The sequence below is a fragment of the Peromyscus maniculatus genome, chromosome 2 (genome assembly GCF_049852395.1).
Source record: "Peromyscus maniculatus bairdii isolate BWxNUB_F1_BW_parent chromosome 2, HU_Pman_BW_mat_3.1, whole genome shotgun sequence".
NCBI classification, from domain to species: domain Eukaryota; kingdom Metazoa; phylum Chordata; class Mammalia; order Rodentia; family Cricetidae; genus Peromyscus; species Peromyscus maniculatus.
This window is the reverse complement of record NC_134853.1, coordinates 157782627-157803338: the sequence shown is the minus strand read 5'-3', so window position 1 is coordinate 157803338 and position 20712 is coordinate 157782627. Positions and strand designations below refer to the sequence as shown.

General features: G+C 52.0%; 1 protein-coding gene across 1 annotated transcript; it reads left to right on the top strand.

The window, feature by feature from the left end:
- The first annotated feature begins 5039 nt into the window (after positions 1-5039).
- Positions 5040-20596, top strand: Htr6 (5-hydroxytryptamine receptor 6). Its single transcript, XM_006980905.4, has 3 exons — positions 5040-6443; positions 18106-18264; positions 18442-20596. The coding sequence occupies exons 1-3, from the start codon at positions 5730-5732 to the stop codon at positions 18883-18885; spliced, it is 1317 nt and encodes a 438-aa protein (XP_006980967.1). The 5' UTR covers positions 5040-5729; the 3' UTR covers positions 18886-20596.
- Positions 20597-20712: the final 116 nt, after the last annotated feature.

Sequence of the window (20712 nt, the reverse complement as noted above, 5' to 3'; positions counted from 1 at the left end):
CGTGACTTCAAAGCTGTGTCTACTTGAAGTACGTGTGTAAATGCATGTGTATGTGTGTGAGTGTATGTATGTTTGTATGTGTATGAGGGGTAGTGCTTCGGAGTTTCGCCTCCACCCAGCTCAAACTGAACCACCAAGAGAGCCCGGAAATAAGATTGCAGCCCTCCACCCCTTTGCCCAAGCAGCAAGGGCTTTTAGCATCTCTGCAGCTTAGCAACCTAGGCAAGATGGCTGCCTAGCCAGAGCTGCTTTCCCAGCGTTGTATGGGACCAGCTAGCAACTGCTTTCCTTCTCCTGCTCCAGGCCTCTGGGGAGGTCTGCACCGCCTGGGTTCCAATCCTGCCTGGGCCACTTCCTGACTGTGATCGTGAGAGATCATAAGGTCTCTGCGGTTCAGTTTTCCTGCCTGTAGAGCGGGAACTATGGTTCACGGCCAAGCCTGCTCTCAGAATGAGGGTGAGTGTGCCGTAAGTCAGTGCATATGGCAAGCTGGCAACAGCGCCTGGCATTAGGCAGTACCTCAGGAAGAGTCAGCTGCTGTGATCATGGAGAACGAATGACTGCCCACATTGCAGGTAGCAGGACGGATAGCTTGTCCATGTATTCATTCGCTTATTAAGAACCTAGACGGCGCTCATGGTTAGCAGTGAACGAAACACAGAACCTGCCTCTGTGGAGATGTCCCTCACGGCACCTTCTGCAAAGAGCAGCTTCTGGTGGGACTCAGCCTCCCCAGATCTTGGCTTCTCCCTGTGTAGTGGAGAGCTGCCTTTGTCCCCTGTGTCTCCAGGCATGGAGGTTGGAGGAGGGGTATGACTTCCTGAGATCGTTGTCCCATTATTCCACTGTGGCAATACCTGCCTCCTTCATAGAGGAAGCTCACCATGGCCAGGAGCAACCAGGAAAGGGTAGGAAATTCTCACAAGCCCCTCTGCACCTGTGACGGGGAGGAAGGCTCTCCCATTCACTCCAGGTCACAAGGACAAAAGGAGAACTTAAGTTGGAGGTATTAACAGTGTGGCCACAAGGTGGCACCACTTCCAGGCCCAGTCATAAATATAATATAAATAGTTTATTTTATTTTTTATTGTTGTTGTTTTGTTTTCCCCCAAGACAGGGTTTCTCTGTGTAACAGCCCTGACTGTCCTGAAACTCACTCTGTAGACCAGGCTGGCCTCGAACTCAGAGATCCTCCTGCCTCTGCCTCCTTAGTGCTGGGATTAAAGGCGTGCGCCACCACTGCCCAACTAAAAATAAACTTTTAAATTATAGTATAGTGCAGATCATACTATCATAAACATGCATGAAGAATTGCATGTCACTTAGAATGAGCAAGTGTTAAAATGGTCATGTTTTTGGGGCTGGAGAGATGGTTCAGTAGTTAAGAACGCTGGCTGCTCTCTTTTAGAGGACACAGGTTCAGTTCCCAGGCCCCTCATGGTGGCTTGCAACGGTCTGTAACACTTGTTCCAGGAGATCCAATGCCTACTTCTGGCTTTCCTGGGCACTACATTATGTGGTACACATATATACCCGCAGGCAAAAATACCCATACAAATAAAATATAAATAGATAGATAAATAAATAAATAAAACGATCATATTTCCTTTATAAAATGTGAAGGACATTACTTATTATGGAAAACAAAAAACCTAAAGCAAGCGTTATATTTTATCTGTGCCAAGAGGCTCAAACATGCATCCCATTTGTATCTCCACTACTTAATATTAAAGCATGGATAACTGAAGAGTATCCTGCAGCCAGGCATGGTGATGATATCTGTAACTCAGTACTCAGAAAACTGAGCAGGAAGATAGAAAATTTGAGGCTAGCCTGGGCTATATAATGAGACTGGTGGTTTGAATAAAATTGACCTCAATGGACCCAGAGGGAGTGGCACTATTAGGAGGTGTGGCCTTGCTGGAGTGGGTGTGGCTTTGTTGGAGGAAGTGTGTCACTGAGGGGAAGGCTTTGAGGTCTCAGATGCTTAAGCCAGGCCAGTCTGTCACTGTCTGTTCCTGCTGCCTGTGGATCTGGTGTAGAACTCTCTGCTACCTCTCCAGCACCATGTCTGCCTGCACACCACCATGCTTCCTGCCATGACAATATTGGCCTAAATCTCTGAAACTGTAAGTCAGGCCCAACTTCATGTTTTCCTTTATAGGAGTTGCCATGGTCATGATGTCTCTTCACAGCAATAGAAGCCCTAACCAAAGCAGGCCCTGTCTCAAACAAACAAACAAACAAACAAACAAACAAACAAAGAAAACCACATGCATACAAACAAGACCCATGAAGAGGAGATAGCTGAGGGAGAAGGCAGATGCTGTTAGGTCTGATAAGGTGTTTGTGCTCCATCCCTGGGTCCCACACGGTAAGAGAGAACTCCTGAAAGTTTTCCTCTGTCCTCTTACACACACACACACACACACACACACACACACACACACACACACACCAAGTCTTTTTCTCTTCCACTAGCCAGCTCCCAGATAATGACATGGAGACTCTTATTAATTATGAAAGCTTAGCATTAGCTTAGTCTTGTTCCTAACTAGCTCTTATAACTTAAATTAATCCATTTCTATTAATCCATCACATGGCATTACCTCTCTTCCATCTAGCACCTCCTCTTTCCTCTCCATGTCTCCTGGTATCTCCTGTGTACCTCAATGCCTCATCCTCTTCTTTTCTCTCCCGGAAGTCCTGCCTATACCTCCTGCCTAGCTATTGGCCATTCAGCTTTTCATTACAACAATAACAGCAATACATCTTCACATAGTGTACAAATAATCCACAACACACACACACACACACACACACACACACACGTACACATGTACACATGTACACACGTACACATAATAAACATAATTAAAAAAAAAGAACAAATTCTTTGCTAGGGGCCTGGGGAGATGGCTCAGTGGTTAAGAGCACTGGCTGCTTGCCGGGCGGTGGTGGCGCACACCTTTAGTCCCAGCACTTTGGAAGCAGAGCCAGGCAGATCTCTGTGAATTCAAGGCCAGCCTGGTCTACAGAGTGAGTTCCAGGAAAGGTGCAAAATTACACAGAGAAACCCTGTCTTGAAAAACCAAAAGAGAGAAAAAAAGAAAGAAAAGAGCACTGGCTGCTCTTCTAGAGGACCTGTGTTTGATTCCTAGCGCCCACACAGCAGCTTGCAGCCATTTGAAACTCCATTTCCAGGGGATCTGATGCCCTCTTCTGGCTTCCACAGGCACCAGACATGCATACAGACAATCATAGACAGGAAAACAAGCAAACAACCTTTGCAGACTTCCAGATCAAGTAACAGATCATGATTATGAGCCCAGGTTCCTGGGCCCCAAATGTATCTACTGCTGCTCATGTTATGCCTCCCTGGGCTATTGGAGGCACCTTGGGGTGGAACCCCAATGGGGGACACAAGCCAACAGCATTGACACAGCACAGTGTCACTTCATCTCCCTGGGCATTCTGTGAGTCAGACACCAAATTCTGCTAACTGGCTGAAGAGATGGGAGGGGGGAGGGGCTGAAGGATCAGGTGCCATTGGCCCCGAACGTGCAGAACTCCTGAGCAGTGATGCTGGGGTCTCCAGGTGGTCTCTGACTCTCCATGCAGCAGTGACATTCTCTTCTTCAGGCCAAGTGTGGAGTGGGGGAGGGAGGGCAGGCCTTTGCCTGCTGCTGCTGGCTCCACCCAGGTGTGAGCTCTGAGCTCCATAGCTCCATACACTCAAAGGGTGAGTGGGTACTGCCGCTCGGAGGATTCAGGCAGGAGGCATCTTGACCACCTGTGCTGGTCTCCTTCTGCGTTGGGCACCTGGCAGATCTGAGCCATTTCCCACTTGATTGCTTGGTGCTGGTGACCTCTGTAGAGCTTCTTGACCTCTCTGAGCCTCAGCTTAACGCCTTTTTGGCATTATAGTCGGAGTAGATATTCCAGGACAAACAATGCTCGTGACTGGAGTGGGTCCTTCTAAGTGAGAGGTGTTTCTTTCTTTCTTTTGTTTTGTTCTGTGTAGGGATTCTTTGTGTAGCTTTAGCGCCTTTCCTGGAACTCACTCTGTAGCCCAGGCTGGCCTTGAACTAACAGAGATCCTCTTGCCTCTGCCTCTCGAGTGCTGGGATTAAAGGCGTGCGCCACCACCGCCCTGCTAGGTATCTATCTCTATTTCGGAAAAGACATCCACCAGGTTCTCTCCATATTGCTGTGTATTTTCTTTCTTTTTTCCCCCCCTATAGAAATGGCCATTTTATGTTTTCTTTACTCGTTTCTTGCCTGTTTTCTTTTGGTAGAACGGAAGTTCACAGATGGGAAGCATCATTTGATGTAGAGTCCACATTGGCCAGAGCGGTACCTGGTACCTGGTACCTACTAGGTGCGAAGAAAATTTTGTTATCACTAGGAGGCGCTAGGCCCGGCCCCTTTGCTTGCAGTGACACTACCCTTCCAACGGCTTGGAGATTCCCAAATCCCTCCACTGAGACTTGGTGCTCCAACAGGCCAGGAGGGACCTTCATGAAGATCACTCAGTGCCGTTGGAGAACTGGATGGGGCGACTCAAAGGTGAAGAATGGCAGAAATTATTTACCCATTGTATAGATCCAGCAACTGAGACCCAGAGGGGTATCAAACGACTGGCTCGGTATTTCCCGGCTGACTCCCCTTGAAAGCGTGTTGACTCTCACAGTGAGGGAGCAGACCCCATTGGGGAGCAGTCTCCGGGTACAGAAAGGTCACATCCCCCTTCCTTGAGTTCTGCCTGCGCCATCACCACGTGTGGGCAGGGGAGCCGCAGGCGGAGGCGTGGGGGATGCAGGCGCCCAGGAGCGCTCGCTCTGAGCATCTTCTCCAGGCCTAAGGTAGGGCGACCTGGCTCGCCTGCCAGAGGGGCTCGGCTCTGCCCGCCCACCGCGGGGCGGGGCGCACGCTCGGAGGCTCGGGGACCGCGCGTGGCTGAAGCGTCGCGGGCTCCTGCGCGCGTCTCCCCGGCTCGGGAGCCCCTTGCCCGCCGCGCCGCCAGCCGCCGCCTGTAGTGTCCAGCCCAGCGGCGCTTGCCGCAGTCGCCGGCAGCGGATCACCCGCGAGCGCCCAGGTAGGGAGCGCGGCCGGGAAGGCGGAGCGCGGCGCTGCGCTCCTCTGCCAAGCCGCTCACCCCGGCCCAGTCTGGCCCGGCCCAGCCCGCGGCCTCCGGTACCCCGAATCCCGCGGTGCCTCTGGGCGAAGGGAGACCTGCCTTCCGCGCCTGGGTTGCGCTCCCGCTCCCGGGCCATCCCTTTGAGACCCCCACGCGCGACAGCTTGTGATCTAGCGTACGCACACGCCCACCCTCCCCAGACAGCCTGCCCTGGCCCGAGGGTGCGAGTTCACCTCCTTCTCTCATCTTCCCAGCTGTGCCTCTGGCCAGGAGCCCCACCCCCATCTTGTGCTACCCTGTTCACCCCAGGGCTCTCTCATCCAACGCCAACCTAACTTTAATTGACTCGGCGCATCAGGTACCCCTCCCCAAACTTCTTACCCGAGTTCTCCAGGTGGCCCCACCGTTGGAGACACCCCTACAGTCCCTCCCCGACCTCTTCTAATCGCTGCTTGGTGATCTAAGGACCCCGTTTTTGTTACATACTCCTCCGGGGCGCAGTTTTTAACCCAGCTTCCTTTCTCTTCCTTTGGTTTTATCCTGTCTCCGCGTCCACCATATCTCGTCCTGGTCCTCAACCCTAGTCCCCATGGTCCCAGAGCCGGGCCCTGTCAACAATAGCAGCCCAGCCTGGGGGCCCGGGCCACCGCCTGCCCCAGGGGGAAGCGGCTGGGTGGCCGCCGCTCTGTGCGTGGTCATCGTACTGACAGCGGCGGCCAATTCGCTGCTGATCTTGCTCATCTGCACTCAGCCCGCGCTGCGCAACACGTCTAACTTCTTCCTGGTGTCGCTCTTCACGTCGGACCTGATGGTGGGGTTGGTGGTGATGCCCCCGGCCATGCTGAACGCGCTGTATGGGCGCTGGGTGCTAGCGGGCGGCCTCTGCCTGCTTTGGACCGCCTTCGACGTGATGTGCTGCAGCGCCTCCATCCTCAACCTCTGCCTCATCAGCCTGGACCGCTACCTGCTCATCCTCTCGCCGCTGCGCTACAAGCTGCGCATGACAGCCCCGCGGGCCTTGGCGCTCATCCTGGGTGCCTGGAGTCTCGCGGCGCTTGCCTCCTTCCTGCCCCTGTTGCTGGGCTGGCACAAACTGGGCAACGCTCGGACACCTGCCCCCGACCAGTGCCGCCTATTGGCCAGCCTGCCTTATGTCCTCGTGGCGTCCGGAGTCACCTTTTTCCTGCCTTCAGGTGCCATATGCTTCACCTACTGCAGGATTCTGCTGGCTGCCCGCAAGCAGGCGGTGCAAGTGGCCTCGCTCACCACGGGCATGGCTGGTCAGGCCTTGGAGACCTTGCAGGTACTCACCGTGCATTTGGGGGGGACTTGGGCTCTTGGGCTGGGAAGGAATAAACAGCCATTGGGAATCCACTCAGTGACTGTCTCAGAGTAAGCGCTTGCTGCTGATCCTATAAAGGCCTCATGGCTCTGCCTTTCTAATGAATTTCAAACTCTGATTGTGGTGGGTTAGCTGCTATATATGGATACGGAGGAGGAAGCTGGCATACTTCTCCATGACAGGCCCCATCGTGTATCACATGTGGGAAACTTAGAGAGCATTCTCTCTCCCTCATGTTCACACTCCTTTCTCGGGGCCTGTTGGTCCTGCCTACAGGTCTAAGCGTACCTCCGATCCTGTTTCCCTCTGCTACGCCACTGCCACATCTCACCAGCGAGCCTTGATGGACTCCGGCTGGCCCCCCACTGCGGTCCGCTTTCCCAGCTGGAGCCAGAGTGACCGAAAAGAAATTGTTCATGTTGTTTTCCTTCTCCAAACCCCACCTAGCTTACCATAAGGAGAAAACCCATCTCAGAATGTGGCCTGAGGATCCTTCCAGGCGAAACTCGACCTTTCCTTTCTCCTCTCCCCCTCTCTCCCGCTTGGTCTGCATCAGCCTCAGGACCCCATGGCAGTCCTCAAAGTTACCAAACTTAATTCTATGCCAAGATTTTGGCTTTTACTTTGAGATAGAGTCTTATGTAATTTCGGCTGGCTTCAGACTCACTACGTAGCTGAGGGTGATCTTGAACTTGTGGTTTTGCTGCCTCTGCCTCCCAAGTGCTGGGACTATAGGTGTGAGCCACCATGCCTGGCTTAAGGTCTTTGCTTTTGCTGTGCCCTCTGCTTGGATGCTTCTCCCTGGAGATGCTCTTGCCTCTCTTTCAACCCGCTCTTCCCAGCTGACCCTGACTTCCCACTCTGCAGGTCCACTGCCCTCACAAGCCCCAAACTTATTTCTTTATTTGGCCCCTCTGGCTTGCTGACTTGGGAGCTGTGTGAGGCCAGGTCAGTTCTGACCCCCAGTACACAGCTTAGTAATAACCCGTGAATAGGGCAGGGCTCTTAGCTCAGGCAAGGACGGCGGCTCTTGCCATCCAGGTCATACTGGACTCCAGGCTGAGGCCCACCCTGAGGGGTGAGATGTAGACTGACCAGGCTTGAGCTTCTGAGACTTAAGTCTAAATCTAAGCCACTGGCAAAGGTCCCAGTTAGGCTCTGCAAGGACATCTTGGTATAGCCTCGGGTGAAGGAGGTTCTTTGAGGGTGGTAGCCTTGGGGTCACGTAGCAGCAAGGGACTAGGCTGAGATGGGAAAGGTACCAGGCTCTGGGCAGCCCCTGGGGTAGCTGGGCTGCAGTGCCCTGAAGAGAGGCCCGATCTCCCAAGGTCCAGTCCCCTAGGACAGTGGTGTCTGGGTGGGCAGGAATCCTGGCTGCAGCTCTCTCTGTCTCCCTCTGCATTCTGAGAACATTCTGGAGTTCCAGCAGCTGTCTGTGGTCCTGACACAGAGGCAGGATGGATGACCTGGGCCTTCCGCTCTTTCCTGGGCGCTTTGGAGGTTTCCTTTTTTGTTTGTAAAGCTTGACTTCATTCTTGCTCGGTGAGTCATTCCTGCCTTGTCATGACTTCATTGACTTTCCCATTTTGTCTTGAGACTGAGAGGTGACAGCACCTGTTTCTCACGTGTGTGTGTGTGTGTGTGTGTGTGTGTGTGTGTGTGTGTGTGTGAATTTCCTGGCAGGTGGCTTCTCCCGAGGAGTCCTGAAAGTGAATGAGCGACAGTCAGTGTTGGGGATGCAAACGGATAATATATGATGTCTCTATACAGTAGCGGCTTGTTCTTACCCAGCAAAGAAGTCAAATGGTTCAGTAGTGAAGAGAGCTTGCTGCAAAATCATGAGGATGGGAGAGTGGATCCCAGCACCCACAAAACAAGCTCGCATCCCACAAACACTAATAACTCCAAGCATCAGTGCTGTCTCTTGGATTTGGTGCATGTGAGAGTGAGCATGCCAGCACACACACACACACACACACACACACACACACACACACACACACACGGACACGGACACGGACACGGACACACACGGACACGAACACACACAGAAACAGGCACACACACACACACACACACACAAGTGCAAATGAAAACTGTGAAATACAGATGGAAGCTCCTGGGTTCTTGAAGACATTGACTGATGGGCACAGGGTCTACCACTGAGTCCCCCTCCCTTGCTCTCTGAGATTTTGTAAAGGAAAGAGAATCATCTGGGGTGGGGCTTCTCTGCCTTCCTGTCTCTCCCACTCCCAACCCCCACCTCAAGTCTGTCAACTGGTCTCTACCTGACATTTTCTTTGTACCCCCTCATTTATCTTTTCACTTCCATGAATGTGTTCAGAAAGAAAACTCCCTATCTCTTCCAGGAATGGGAAACCAGTATCCCTTACCATGGGCAATCACAGGAAACATACGTGCAAGAATGTGGGAGGGGCCCCAGCAGCGTTAGCGAAGTGTGTTTGGTCTCTCTGCTGTGCCTGAGCCCGAGGCTGGCTGTCTCGTTATGAGTTCAGGGAGGGGAATTAAGAACAAAGAACACACCCTCTCTTTCTGGGAAGACAGCTCACAGCTCACACCCTGTGTTTGTGTTTTAAGTTTTAATTTATTATTATGTGTTTGTGTGTGAGCACACACATGTGTGCCAGGATAGGTGTGTGGAAGACAGACGGCAGTTTTCAGGAGTTGGTTTTCTTCCCCACCACATGGGAGCCCGGGGTCTAATCAAGCTCTGGGCAGGTGCCTTGACCTGCTGAGCCCTCTCACTGGCTCTGTGAGTTTTTAAATAATTCACTTGTAGCTGGAAAGTCCTGAATGCCTGTTCTTAAGGAAGCTCTGTACCAGAGATCAACGATGTTAGAAGTTGGCCTGTCGGGCTCCCTGGTCCCAGCAGGGCCCATACACAGGTGTTCTTTTGGTGAAGTGAGCCAGCTGGTACCAGGATGGCACATGGTGACCTCAGGACCTGCTCAGGAGCCTCCCACAGTCACACGCTGTTGTCTTGAGCAATCTGTTAGGCACCAAGCCAAGCTTGGTGTCCAAAACACCTGCTGAGTATCTCTCCCTCAGCCCTGCTTCACAGTAGGGAAACTAAGGCCCGGAGAGAGCAGATGTGACTAAGTGACAGTTGATCAACACCGTGATCAGTGATATCATGCCATGTCCCCTGCTGACTGTTTTCCAGGTCTTCCCTGAGCCTTGATCTGCCAGCTCATTCTGCACCATGTAGCTCTGACCCAGGTCCCTATTGCTCTTTTCCCATGTTCTCTCTGTTGAGGTTTTATTTTTGTCTCAGGCCTGGAAATACCACCTACGAGTTGCCAGGCCAAGCCCTGCTCAAGTGCCGACAGAACTGTGCACTCTCCAGGCTCCAGACTTGGCCCCCAGGGTCTTCTCCATGTCAGTGGATGGTGACCTCCTTTTTCTAGTCTCCCAGGTCAGGAGCCTGGATACCTCTCTGCTTCTCACACGGTGTACCTAGTCCCCTCCCCTGTACCTGTGACACATATCCAGGCTCTGGGCACTTTGCATCTCTCTACTGCCACCCCGGGACTGCGTCCCTTTATCATGCCTGGGTTACAATAATAATTTTCTTCCTGACAGGTCCTGTCCTGTGAGATGATGCTCTATGCTTTTGTGCCAAGACTCCCTGATCCTTGTCTGTATTCTCTTCTTTCTTCCCTTGATTGCTCTTCATCTTCAGCCACATCGGCCTCCTTTCTGTTCCTTGAGTGTCAAGCACTTTCCTGTCCCAGGACCTTTGCACATGCTGTTCCCTTTCATTTCCACATGGTCCTTCTTCAACTTCTGCTACATCTTCCGGTTTCTTCTGTTCTCATGCTTCTGAGTAGGGACTGCTGCCCTTCCTAGGTCCTCTCCAGGCCGCTGCTCTCCCAGCAGCCTCTGTAAACATCTTGCCAGTTGACGGATGATTGATTGATGGCTTCTCCTGAGTAGGAAGCGAGCTGTAAGAGTCCAGGAGCTTGTCGTGTTCCCTGCTGTATTTTCAGCACCCGGAACCATGCCAAGCCTATCCCAGCCTCTCAGCCTGTGCTGATGGTGGGAAGGAAATGGACACAGAGCTGCAGAGGGCCCAGGGCCCCACCCTGGCTCCCATGGCTGCTTGTTCTCACCTCCTGAAGGCTCAGTATAGGGAAGGAGTCCTTCAGCTTTTCATAACGTGAATTCATTAGCCCAATCAGTGGCATGTGTTAGACACCTACTGTGTGCAGGAGCTATTGTGTGTGTGTGTGTGTGTGTGTGTGTGTGTGTGTGTGTGTGTGCTGTAGAGAGGTCCTGCTCTGCTTAAATTTAGGCTGGTTGGAGAGATGGCCTTTGACCTTAAGCACTAGCAGGAAGGGAGGAGGGTGGATCTTAGAGAAGAGACCTCCAAAAGCCATGTTCTGTGTGTAGCTGAAGGCCTAGGCAGTCACAGTGAACCCTGAAGGCAAAGGCTGGAGGATATCCCTTCTGTCCCCAAGGCTACCATCCTACCCAGAGCTAGGACGAGCCACCAGGCTTTCAAGTGAGAGGCATGTCCATCCTATCTCTCTCCTCCCACGAAACACCTGCTGGAAAGCCTGTTCATTCTCCCCCCCTCCTTTTTTTGTGGGGGAGGGGAGAGGTTGAGACAGAACCTCTCTATGTAGCCCAGGCTGGCCTGGAACTTACAGAGATCTGCCTGCCTCTGCCTCCCAAGTGCTGGGATAAGCATGTGCCACCATGCCCAGCCTCATTCTCTTTTAAAAACAATATTATTTTATTTTTAACTATGTGTGTGTGTGTGTGTGTGTGTGTGTGTGTGTGTGTGTGTGTGTATGTGTGTATGCACGTATGTGACTGCAGGTGTCTTCAGAGGCCAGAGATGTTCAGTCCCTTGGATCTGGAGCTACAAGCAGTTGTGAGCCACCAGACATGGATGCTGGGAAGGGAACTGGAGTCCTCTGCAAGAGCAAGGCATTCCCTTAACTGCTGAACTGTATTTCCAGCTCCAAGTCTATTCTCTTGGCTGGTGAAGGATCAGACCCTCCACTACCCTGCTTTCAAAGCCACTTGGCTGAGAGTGAGCCTTCTGTGTGCCTGTTTTCCGATGCCTGGAAGCTGCCTGCCTTTGGGGGATTGTGTGTGGTGTGGCACTCTTGCTTTGTCCACTTGGGGTTTGTATCTGTTCCTCCTTCTTTGTCTGTTCCTCCTTCTGAGCCAGCTTATCCAGAAAGGCAGCTCTCCAGGCATGGTGGTGCAAACCTTTAATCATGGCACTTAAACGCAGGAGGCAGAGGCAGGTAGATCTGGAGTTTAAGGTCAGTCTGATTTATGTGGTGAGTTCCAGGCCAGTCAGAGCTACATATTAGATCCCATCACAAAACAACAACAACAACCAGAAGGAAAAAATAAAAAACCAAAACAGACAGAGTGGGAACTTGCAGCCTGGAGGTGGAGATGGTCTTAGCACTCAGATCCACAGGAAGGGTGCGGATGGATGCAGAGAAGGCGGCATGAGTCCCAGTGTGGATGGATGCAGAGAAGGTGGCATGAGGCCCCTTCCCTTTTAGGATCAGCCTCTCTTAGCTCTTCTCTTCACCAGTGTGGACTCTAGTTCCCTCAGAAAGGAGGCGGGAACAGGCCCCCAGCCCCTGGCATGGGCGACATAGGAGCTAGCCAGCATTTCTCTCTGCTGACCCACATATGCCTCTGTGTGAAAATGGCCTTTAAAGAGCCACTCTCGGCCAGTGGTTCCCACTAGGTTTTCCCAGGATTGCCAGAGGCTGGGGGAGAGGGGAGTTATTCTTAGAACTGGGGTATCAAGGAGATTTGTGGGGGATAAAGGTGTCTCAGTGACATGATACCAAGGCAAGTGAGTTATGGGGAGGGAAGAGAAAAAAAAATAGAGATGTGGTAGGGCACACTTGTTACTTCGGCCTGGGAGAAAGGCTGAGGCAGGAGGATTCCTGTGAGTTTGAGGCCAGCCTGATTGACCTAGTGTGTTCCAGGACAGCATGGGCTACAGAGTGAGGTCCTGTCTCAAAATACACACACATGCGCGCGCGCATACACACACACACACACACACACACACACACACACACACACACACACAACTGAGGGAGGGAGGGAAGGATGGGGGGAGCAGAGAGAGGGGACTGGATGGAGGGGTATTCATCCTTGGCTGACCCCAGAGAATCAAGAGCACTGTTAGGCAGTACCAAGCTTCAGTGTGAGTGCACAGCCTGCCAGAGAGAGGCAGGAAGGGTGAACCAGGAGTCCCTCCTCCGCCTCACCTAGTTTTTCACCCCCAGCTCCTAACCCGTTCCTGGGTGCTCCTCTCCCCATGGTCTTCCCCCATGCCTCCCCTGACTTCCCCCTCCTCTACCTGCCCCCTCTCTCCCTCCCAGCTCTGCCCTTCCCTCCCAACTGCACATCCCTCCGTCTCAGTGACAAGTTTTCCCTCCACCCCCATCCTCTGAGGAGGAGGAGGTGACATTCACTGTTGGAGGAGGTGGCTGTGCAGAGTGCAGGTGGCTTCTGTGCTGAGATGGAGGCTTGGAGCACAAACTCAGTGTTCCCTCCTTCAGGCCCTGCCTGCTCCTGTCACAGCTGAATGACCTCGGAGAAGTCATTTGGCCTCTCTGTATTTCAGGGCTAGAGATGGCTGTCCTTAAGGCAGGGAGGTAACACACGGTGGCTCTGGCACATAGTAGGTTCTCAACAGGTTCCCCTCCTCATCTGTTGGTGGCAGAATAGATAGATAGCTCTGAGGACTTCCGTCTTCTGTCCAGCCTTTCCAGGGAAAAGATTGCCATGGTGGCCACCAACAGCATCACCATTAAGTAGGTGAGACTCGTGGGGTGCTTACAACATAAATGTTAACAGCTAACCTACAAGGCACTTACAGGGTTTGAGGAGCTGTTCCAACAGGTTTATATCACCTTATTTAACCCTTACCATTCGCCTGTGAGGTGGATAGTATTAGTAGTGTCTTTTTACAGAAGAGTTGGGAGATGCACTGTAGCTTGCCAAACGTCACTCAGCTGCTAAAAGAGAGTTGGGGTGGGAAATCCTGTGGTCTGGCTCAAGTCCATCTTGTCAGCCTCACATGTGACCTGATGATTATTGAATTGTTTTTAACGTTTATCTATTTCAATTAAAATTTTAGATTTACTTATTTTATATATTTAAGTATTTTATGTGCATGAGTGCTTTGCCCACCTGAATGTATGTACATTGAGTATATTGGGACACCCACAGAGGTCAGAAGAGGGCATAGGATCTCTTGGTACTGGAATTATACATGGTTGTAAGCTGCTATGTGGGTGCTGGGAATTGAACCCAGGTCTTCTGAAAGAGCAAGAAAGTGCTTTTAAGCACCGAGCCATCTCTCTTGCCCCATATTTAAGTTTTTGTGTGTACCTATGTGTGCCTGCTTGTCTGTATATGCACCACATGTGTGCAATGCCCGTGGTGGCCAGAAAAGGGCATCGGATGCCCTGGAGCTGGAGTTACAGATGGCTGCGAGCTGCCCGTTGTGGGTGCTGAGAACAGAACTCAGGTCCTCTGCAAGAGCAGCCAGTGATCTTAACTGCTGAGCCATCCCTCCAGCCCTTGATCCTTAGTAATTTAAATAATAAGGGAATATATACATGTACTTCCTTTTAGTTTTTCGTGATGTTAGGTGGTGAAGCCCAGGACCTTGTGCTTGATGGGAAAGTACTCTTCCCAGCCCAAGAAGTACAAGCAAGGAAAAAAGATCCTTGAACCTGGTCTCGGCACTGTTGATGATGCTCCTGCCCACTTACGGCTCATTCTTGCTGTTATTCCATGTGCTTCTGAATTTGTGTCAGGTCCTCAAGAACCAGTGTTTTATGTTAGTGCTTACATGATGGAGGCATGTTGTCTGTTTACCAATCTCATTTTATAATACAACTCCTCTGGTTACCATGCTCTTTATTTATATTTATTTATTTACTTTAATTTCTTAAAAAAGATGCATTCATTTTATGCATTTTTATATTTTGCGTGGATGTCTGTATATGCACCATGTACATGACTGTTGCCTGAAGAGGCTGAAGAGGGTGTTGGGTCCTCTGGAACTTGAGTTATGGATGGATGTGAGCTATTACGTGGGTGCTGGGAACTGAACTCAGGTCCTCTGGAGGAGCAGCAGGTGCTCTTACTTAACCACTGAGTCCCTGTTTGAAGAATGAGTGACTGAATGCTAGGGCTGAGAATATGGCTCTGTTGAGGGAGTGCTTGCCTATTTATTTTTGAGACAGGGTCTCATGTATCCCAGGCTGGCCTTGAATTTACTATGTAGCAGAGGATGATCTTGAACTCCTAGTCCTTCTGAGTGCTAGGTTGCAAGCATATACCACTATACCTGGTTTATACAGTGCTGAGCACAGAACTCAGGGCAAGCACTGTGCCAATTAAAGTACATCCCTAGCCAACGACATTAACATTTTTGTTATACTTATTTGTTCATTGTGTGTATATTCATTGTGTGTGTGTGTGTGTGTGTGTGTGTGTGTGTGTGTGTGGTGTGTGTGTGTGTGTGTATTCATTTTGTGTGTGGTGGGTGGGGCATTGTGCCATGGCATGCCTGTGGAAGTCAGAGGACAATTTGTGGGAATCAGTTCTTTTTTTTCTTTCCCAAGACATGGTCTGACTATATAGCTCTGGCTGTCCTGGAACTCACTCTGTAGACCAGGCTGGCCTCAAATGCACAGAGATCCTCCTGCCTCTGCTTCCTCAGTGCTGGGATTAAAGGTGTGCACCACTATGCCCAGCTCAGTTCTGTCTTTTCCTCCAAGACTTGGTAGTAGGTACCTTTACCGGAGGGGCCATCTCTCTGTTCCCAGTGCAGAAAAAAAAGTAAAGAAAAGAAAAGAAAAAAAAAAAACCAAAAAACCAACCAAACAAAAACCCAGTGCTGCGTCCTGCAGCGGGAACACGCATGGTTTATTTGGCTGCTCGTCCTTGGGTGGACAGCCGGTGGCTGTGGCACTCATACTTGTCTATACCACGCATATAGTTGAGTTGTTAGCAGAATGGGAGTGTCCACGTGGAGTTGCTGGCTGGAAGGGCACTGCTGGATTGCCCTGGATGACAAGCCACGCTCTGTTACTGGCACATTCCACAGACATATAAAGGGACATACAGACAACTGAAGGAGGCCCAGCAGGGCTGGGCATGGCCCCTGGGAAGACAGAAGTAAGACATTGGCATCACCCTGTGCATGTATAGTCCACACACTCTCTGTGGCTCTGGGAGCTGAGGATCATCTCTTGTAACCATTGAGCTATCTTTATGGCCCCCTGTCTCTCTCTCTTTACCATTGTAGACAAGGGACTCTTTTTCAAGTTCCTAGAGCTAGTGTGGGGTGGGGCTGTGATTCGCTGCAGACCACCCATCATAAAGGCCCAGCTTTTACCTCTGCCAACCTTTCAAGGCCAAGGGGAAGAGACCAGGGCCTCTCCCTGGCTGCTCTTTTGTGGATTTGCCCTGATAGTCATATCATCAGATTTCACCTGGAAAATCCATTACAATGTGCTTTGTCCTTCAACTTACATTCCAGAGCTAGACCCCGAGTCCTGCAGAAGGGCAGCTCAGAGCTGGGGTTCCAGCATTGTAGACAGGCCTCTGCTCTGCAAGCCCAGTTGGCAGGGAGCTAGGCAGAGGGCTGTTCCTGTGTGAGAGTGCATTTGGCTAGCTCTGAAGCTCCCTGGCTCTGATAGACCCTGACTTTGCCTCCTCCACCCCCTCTCCATCTGTAGAGCGTTGCCTGGGAATCTGGTTCCCTTCCTGCCTCTGCCTGATCTTTGCATCTCTCCACACCCTTCCCACCTCTGGCTGCTTCCAGAACCCAGCCAGGCATGTTGGAACTTACCTGTCATCCTGGATCTAGCAAGACGGAGGCAGGAATATTTCCAATTTGAGGCTAGCCTGGACTACGTACCCTGGACTACATGTCTGTAAATAAGTTAAAAGAAAAAGAACGAAGCTGGGCAAATCCCTGTATTTAAAATCTAAGTACGAGAAGAAGGCAAGAACATGGCTGGGAATGTGGCTCAGTTGGTAGAGTGTTTGCCTAGTGTGAAGCCCTGGGTTCAATCCCCAGCTCCGCATAAGCCAGGTATGGTGGCACATGCTTGTAATCCCAATGTTCAGGAGGTAAATCTTGGAAAATTGGGAGTTCAAGTTCATCCCCAGGGCTTGAACACAGGTCGTCAGGCTCAGTGGCAGTCACCTTTACTTGAGAGCCGCATGCTTTTTCTTTTGTATGTGTGAAAATAAACTTTTATGAGTATCCTTTTCTGGGGGAGAGGTTTCTCATATTTTCAAAAGGGTCTCAGAGGTGGTCCAGCCTCGTTCCATGCCCCATAATGATCTGGGACAGTTGGTTGCCAGGTGGCAGTCTCAAGCTCAGATCTCTCCAGGTGTTTGTCCCCTTCTTGGTGTGCTGGGGGGAGTGGCACCTTTCTCCTTCCCTGGTCCCCTCCAGCGTCCATGAGGAGAATGGAGTTGGATGTCAGTCTGGACTGGAAAGGAGATGTGAAGTCACCAGCCAGCATCCCTAGGCATTTACACAGGATCTCATCACAACCATTTGCTTCATGCACATAGTAAGAAGGAACACTTCTGTTTTGTAGACCATGAGGGCAAAAACCGTAATTCCAAAATGTGCAGGGAATCCATGCACTATACAAATAATCTGCTCTTTGGCCATGGTTGTTTTTCCTCAAGTGTAACTGAGTCTTGAAGTGCCAAAGCTTAGAAAGTAATGGAGCTTCTTGTGCTGTGTGCCTGACTGTGTTGAATGTCATTATCCATCCACCTACCCAGCCACCCAGCCACCCAGCCACCCATCCATCCACCTACCCATCCATCCACCTACCCATCCATCCACCTACCCATCCATCCATCCATCCATCCATCCATCCATCCATCCATCCATCCATCCATCCATCCATCCACCTACCCATCCATCCACCTACCCACCCATCCACCCATCCATACCCATCCATCCATATTATTTATTTTTGAGACTGTGTCTCCTGTAGCCCAGGCTGGTCTCAAGTCATTTTGTAGCTGAGGGCAGCCTTGAACTTCTGAGCTTGCTTCGACTCCAGGCACTCCCTACACCTAGTTTGTGAGGTAGCAGAAATGGAACCCAGGCTTCCTGCATGCTAGGTAATCACTCTCTCAACTGAGCTACATTCTGATGCCCCCATGTGCTGAGTATTGGCCTTGCAGGAGGTTCGTTCAGAGCTGTCCTACCTCTGGATCTGAACTGCCTCAAACTCCTGTGAAACGCTGCATGGGCAAGGTGTAGTGTGGGACCTGAATCAGGGCTCAGTACAGACCATGCTGGAGGCTCAGCTCGAGGCCTTGGGCACACGAGGACCTATGGGCAGACTGTGCTGTGCTTAGCGGTGATGTAAGGTTTTGTCTGCAGCCAGCATCAAGTTCAGTATGGGACTGGAGTTAGGCCTGGTGCTTCAGTTGGGCTTCAGTCAAGGATCAGGGCTCAGTTATTTGCTGGCATACTAGAACTTGGTCTAGTATTAGGGTTGAGGCTCAGCCTGTGACTACGATCAGTCAACTTATGTGGCCTTCCTTTCTACAGGTGCCCAGGACCCCACGCCCGGGGATGGAGTCGGCTGACAGTAGGCGGTTGGCCACCAAGCATAGTAGGAAGGCCTTGAAGGCCAGCCTGACCCTGGGCATCCTGCTGGGCATGTTCTTTGTCACCTGGCTGCCCTTCTTTGTGGCCAACATAGCTCAGGTAAAAAGACATGACTGTGAGGGCAGGTAAAAAATGACGTCTCTCCCTGTGCCAAGGCGGGAGGGAGGAGGATGGCTCATCTGTGGTACCCGTGTCTGTGTGTCTGTCCCATCCCTGCCGGGTGAGGTCGCCTGGGTCCCTGCCCAGGACCAGGTGTGATGAATCCTATTCCCACAGGCTGTGTGTGACTGCATCTCACCAGGCCTCTTTGACGTCCTCACGTGGCTCGGGTATTGTAATAGCACCATGAACCCCATCATCTACCCACTCTTCATGCGGGACTTCAAGAGAGCCCTGGGTAGGTTCCTGCCGTGCATCCACTGTCCCCCGGAGCACCGGGCCAGCCCTGCCTCCCCCTCCATGTGGACTTCTCACAGCGGTGCGAGACCAGGCCTCAGCCTGCAGCAGGTGCTGCCTCTGCCCCTGCCGCCGAATTCAGATTCAGACTCAGCTTCGGGGGGCACCTCGGGCCTTCAGCTCACAGCTCAGCTTCTGCTGCCTGGAGAGGCAACCCAGGACCCCCCGCCACCCACCAGGGCCACCGCTGTGGTCAACTTCTTCGTTGCGGATTCTGTGGAGCCCGACATACGGCAGCATCCACTCAGTTCTCCCACGAACTGACCAGGTCAAGAGCTGGCCAGCGGAGAGCCACATCCCAGAGACCTCGGCCCACTCTCCCTAAGACTGGGAGATGGTAGGCCCCCTGGGAGCCTGCCGAGCTCCATGAGACACCCTCAGCTAGCCCCCATCTTCCGTTACAGGCCCCTCGACATTTAAGGATGATCAGAAACACCTCTGTAGGGTGTAGGGTGCTGCAAGTATGGAGGTCACTGTGGTTAGTGTAGTGTGGCTGGGGGAGCTGAGGGAGATGGGCCATTTGGTTCAGGCCAGCAGGAAAGCAATCTGTTCGTAGTCCTTTCTCTCTTGGTGAGTGCAAAGAACACATTCATCTAGACACCCCGGTTCTTGTCTGGCCCAATCCCCTGCTATCCAAAGTGCCATCAATGGGCTACTTGGGGCTCTCACAGGCTCTGGGGAGTTTATTCAAAGTGCCCACCCTCTCCACTGAAGATGTGCTCAGTCAAAATTGTATGTTCATGAGCTTTCCCACATATGCATTCGCTGGATACTTCAGACCTGCCAGCCCTTAGGATGGGGATTGCAACGCTAAAGAGCACCTTAGGCCGGAAGCTGGGCAGTCAGAAACATGACCCTTTCCTCAACTGTATATGGCAGTTTGGGGACTTGGCACAGGTCTCGAGGGGGAGTAGTGTCACCACCTTATAAGACAATGTGAAGGCTGTGCCCAGCACCTGTGAGGGGTCAGCAGGTGGTACATTCTGTGGCTTTAACCCCTGGCCAGCCAGGGCTTGGCTCTGGTAGAAGGCTAGCAAGCACCTCTCCCCTCCCCTCCCCTCCTTCCCTCTCTTCCCTTTTCTTACCTCCCTTTTATTTTTTTCCCCCTAGGGTCTCATGTAGCCCAGGCTGCCCTCAAGTTCCCTGTGTGGCCAAGGATGACCTTGAACTTTTGATCCTCTTGCCTCTACCTCCCAAGGGCTGGGATCGCAGGCATGTAGCATACACCAGGTTTATGTGGTGCTGGGGATGGACCTCAGGGCTTCATGTATTCTAGGAAAGCAGTCTATCAACTGAGCTATGTCCCCAGTGCGCCCCCTTCTGTTAGGACTGCCTTGCGCATACCAAGCAAATGCTCTCTGTGGAGCCACACCTTAGCCCCACTGTTCTTTTCCAGCCTGGATTCCCACACCTTAACTCAGGCTCCCAGCTTCCTTGTTCTGGTGGGTGGGAACCCCGCCACTCAGGGACCCTTCCAGCTCATATGCTCTTCTGCCTCTAGAGGCCCAGGGGCTGGTGACAGATCTTGTGCAACCTCAAGAGTGGGTTTCCTCCACCCTGGGCTTCCTGGAGAGGAAGCAGCTGATGGAGGCCGACCCAGTTCCTCATCCTGCCTGCTTTGGTCCTCCCTAGGGTCGCTGAAAGAAAGGACGGCTGCTTGGGTGGGCAGAGCAGAGTTGAAGAGGAATGTCCCCGACTTTGGGGTGAAGCCACAGACAGGCTGGTGGGCTCCGGCTTGGGCCTGGCTTTGGTGGGCAAGGGCAGGGGACTCTTGGCTCCATGCTTCTCTGCAATGAGTTCCTCCTCAGCTCTGCTCCGGGTCTTTCTTCAAACCCTTATTACGTTCCATCAACCAGGTTCCCAGGCTTGCCCAGAGTGACCAGGAGCTCTCCTTGGTGCTGATCATATTCAACTGGGCCCTGGCAGCAGGGTTTTGGTGCTTGCCAGGGCTTCTCTGCCTCAAGGCCTGCCTGAGGGACTCAATAAACAAAAACTGAAGGAAGTGGCTGTGTGTGTGGACTGGATCTTCTTGAAGCCCCGGGTGGTTGGAAAGGAGCTATGTAAAGGTCTCCGCCCAAGTGTCCTGGGCTC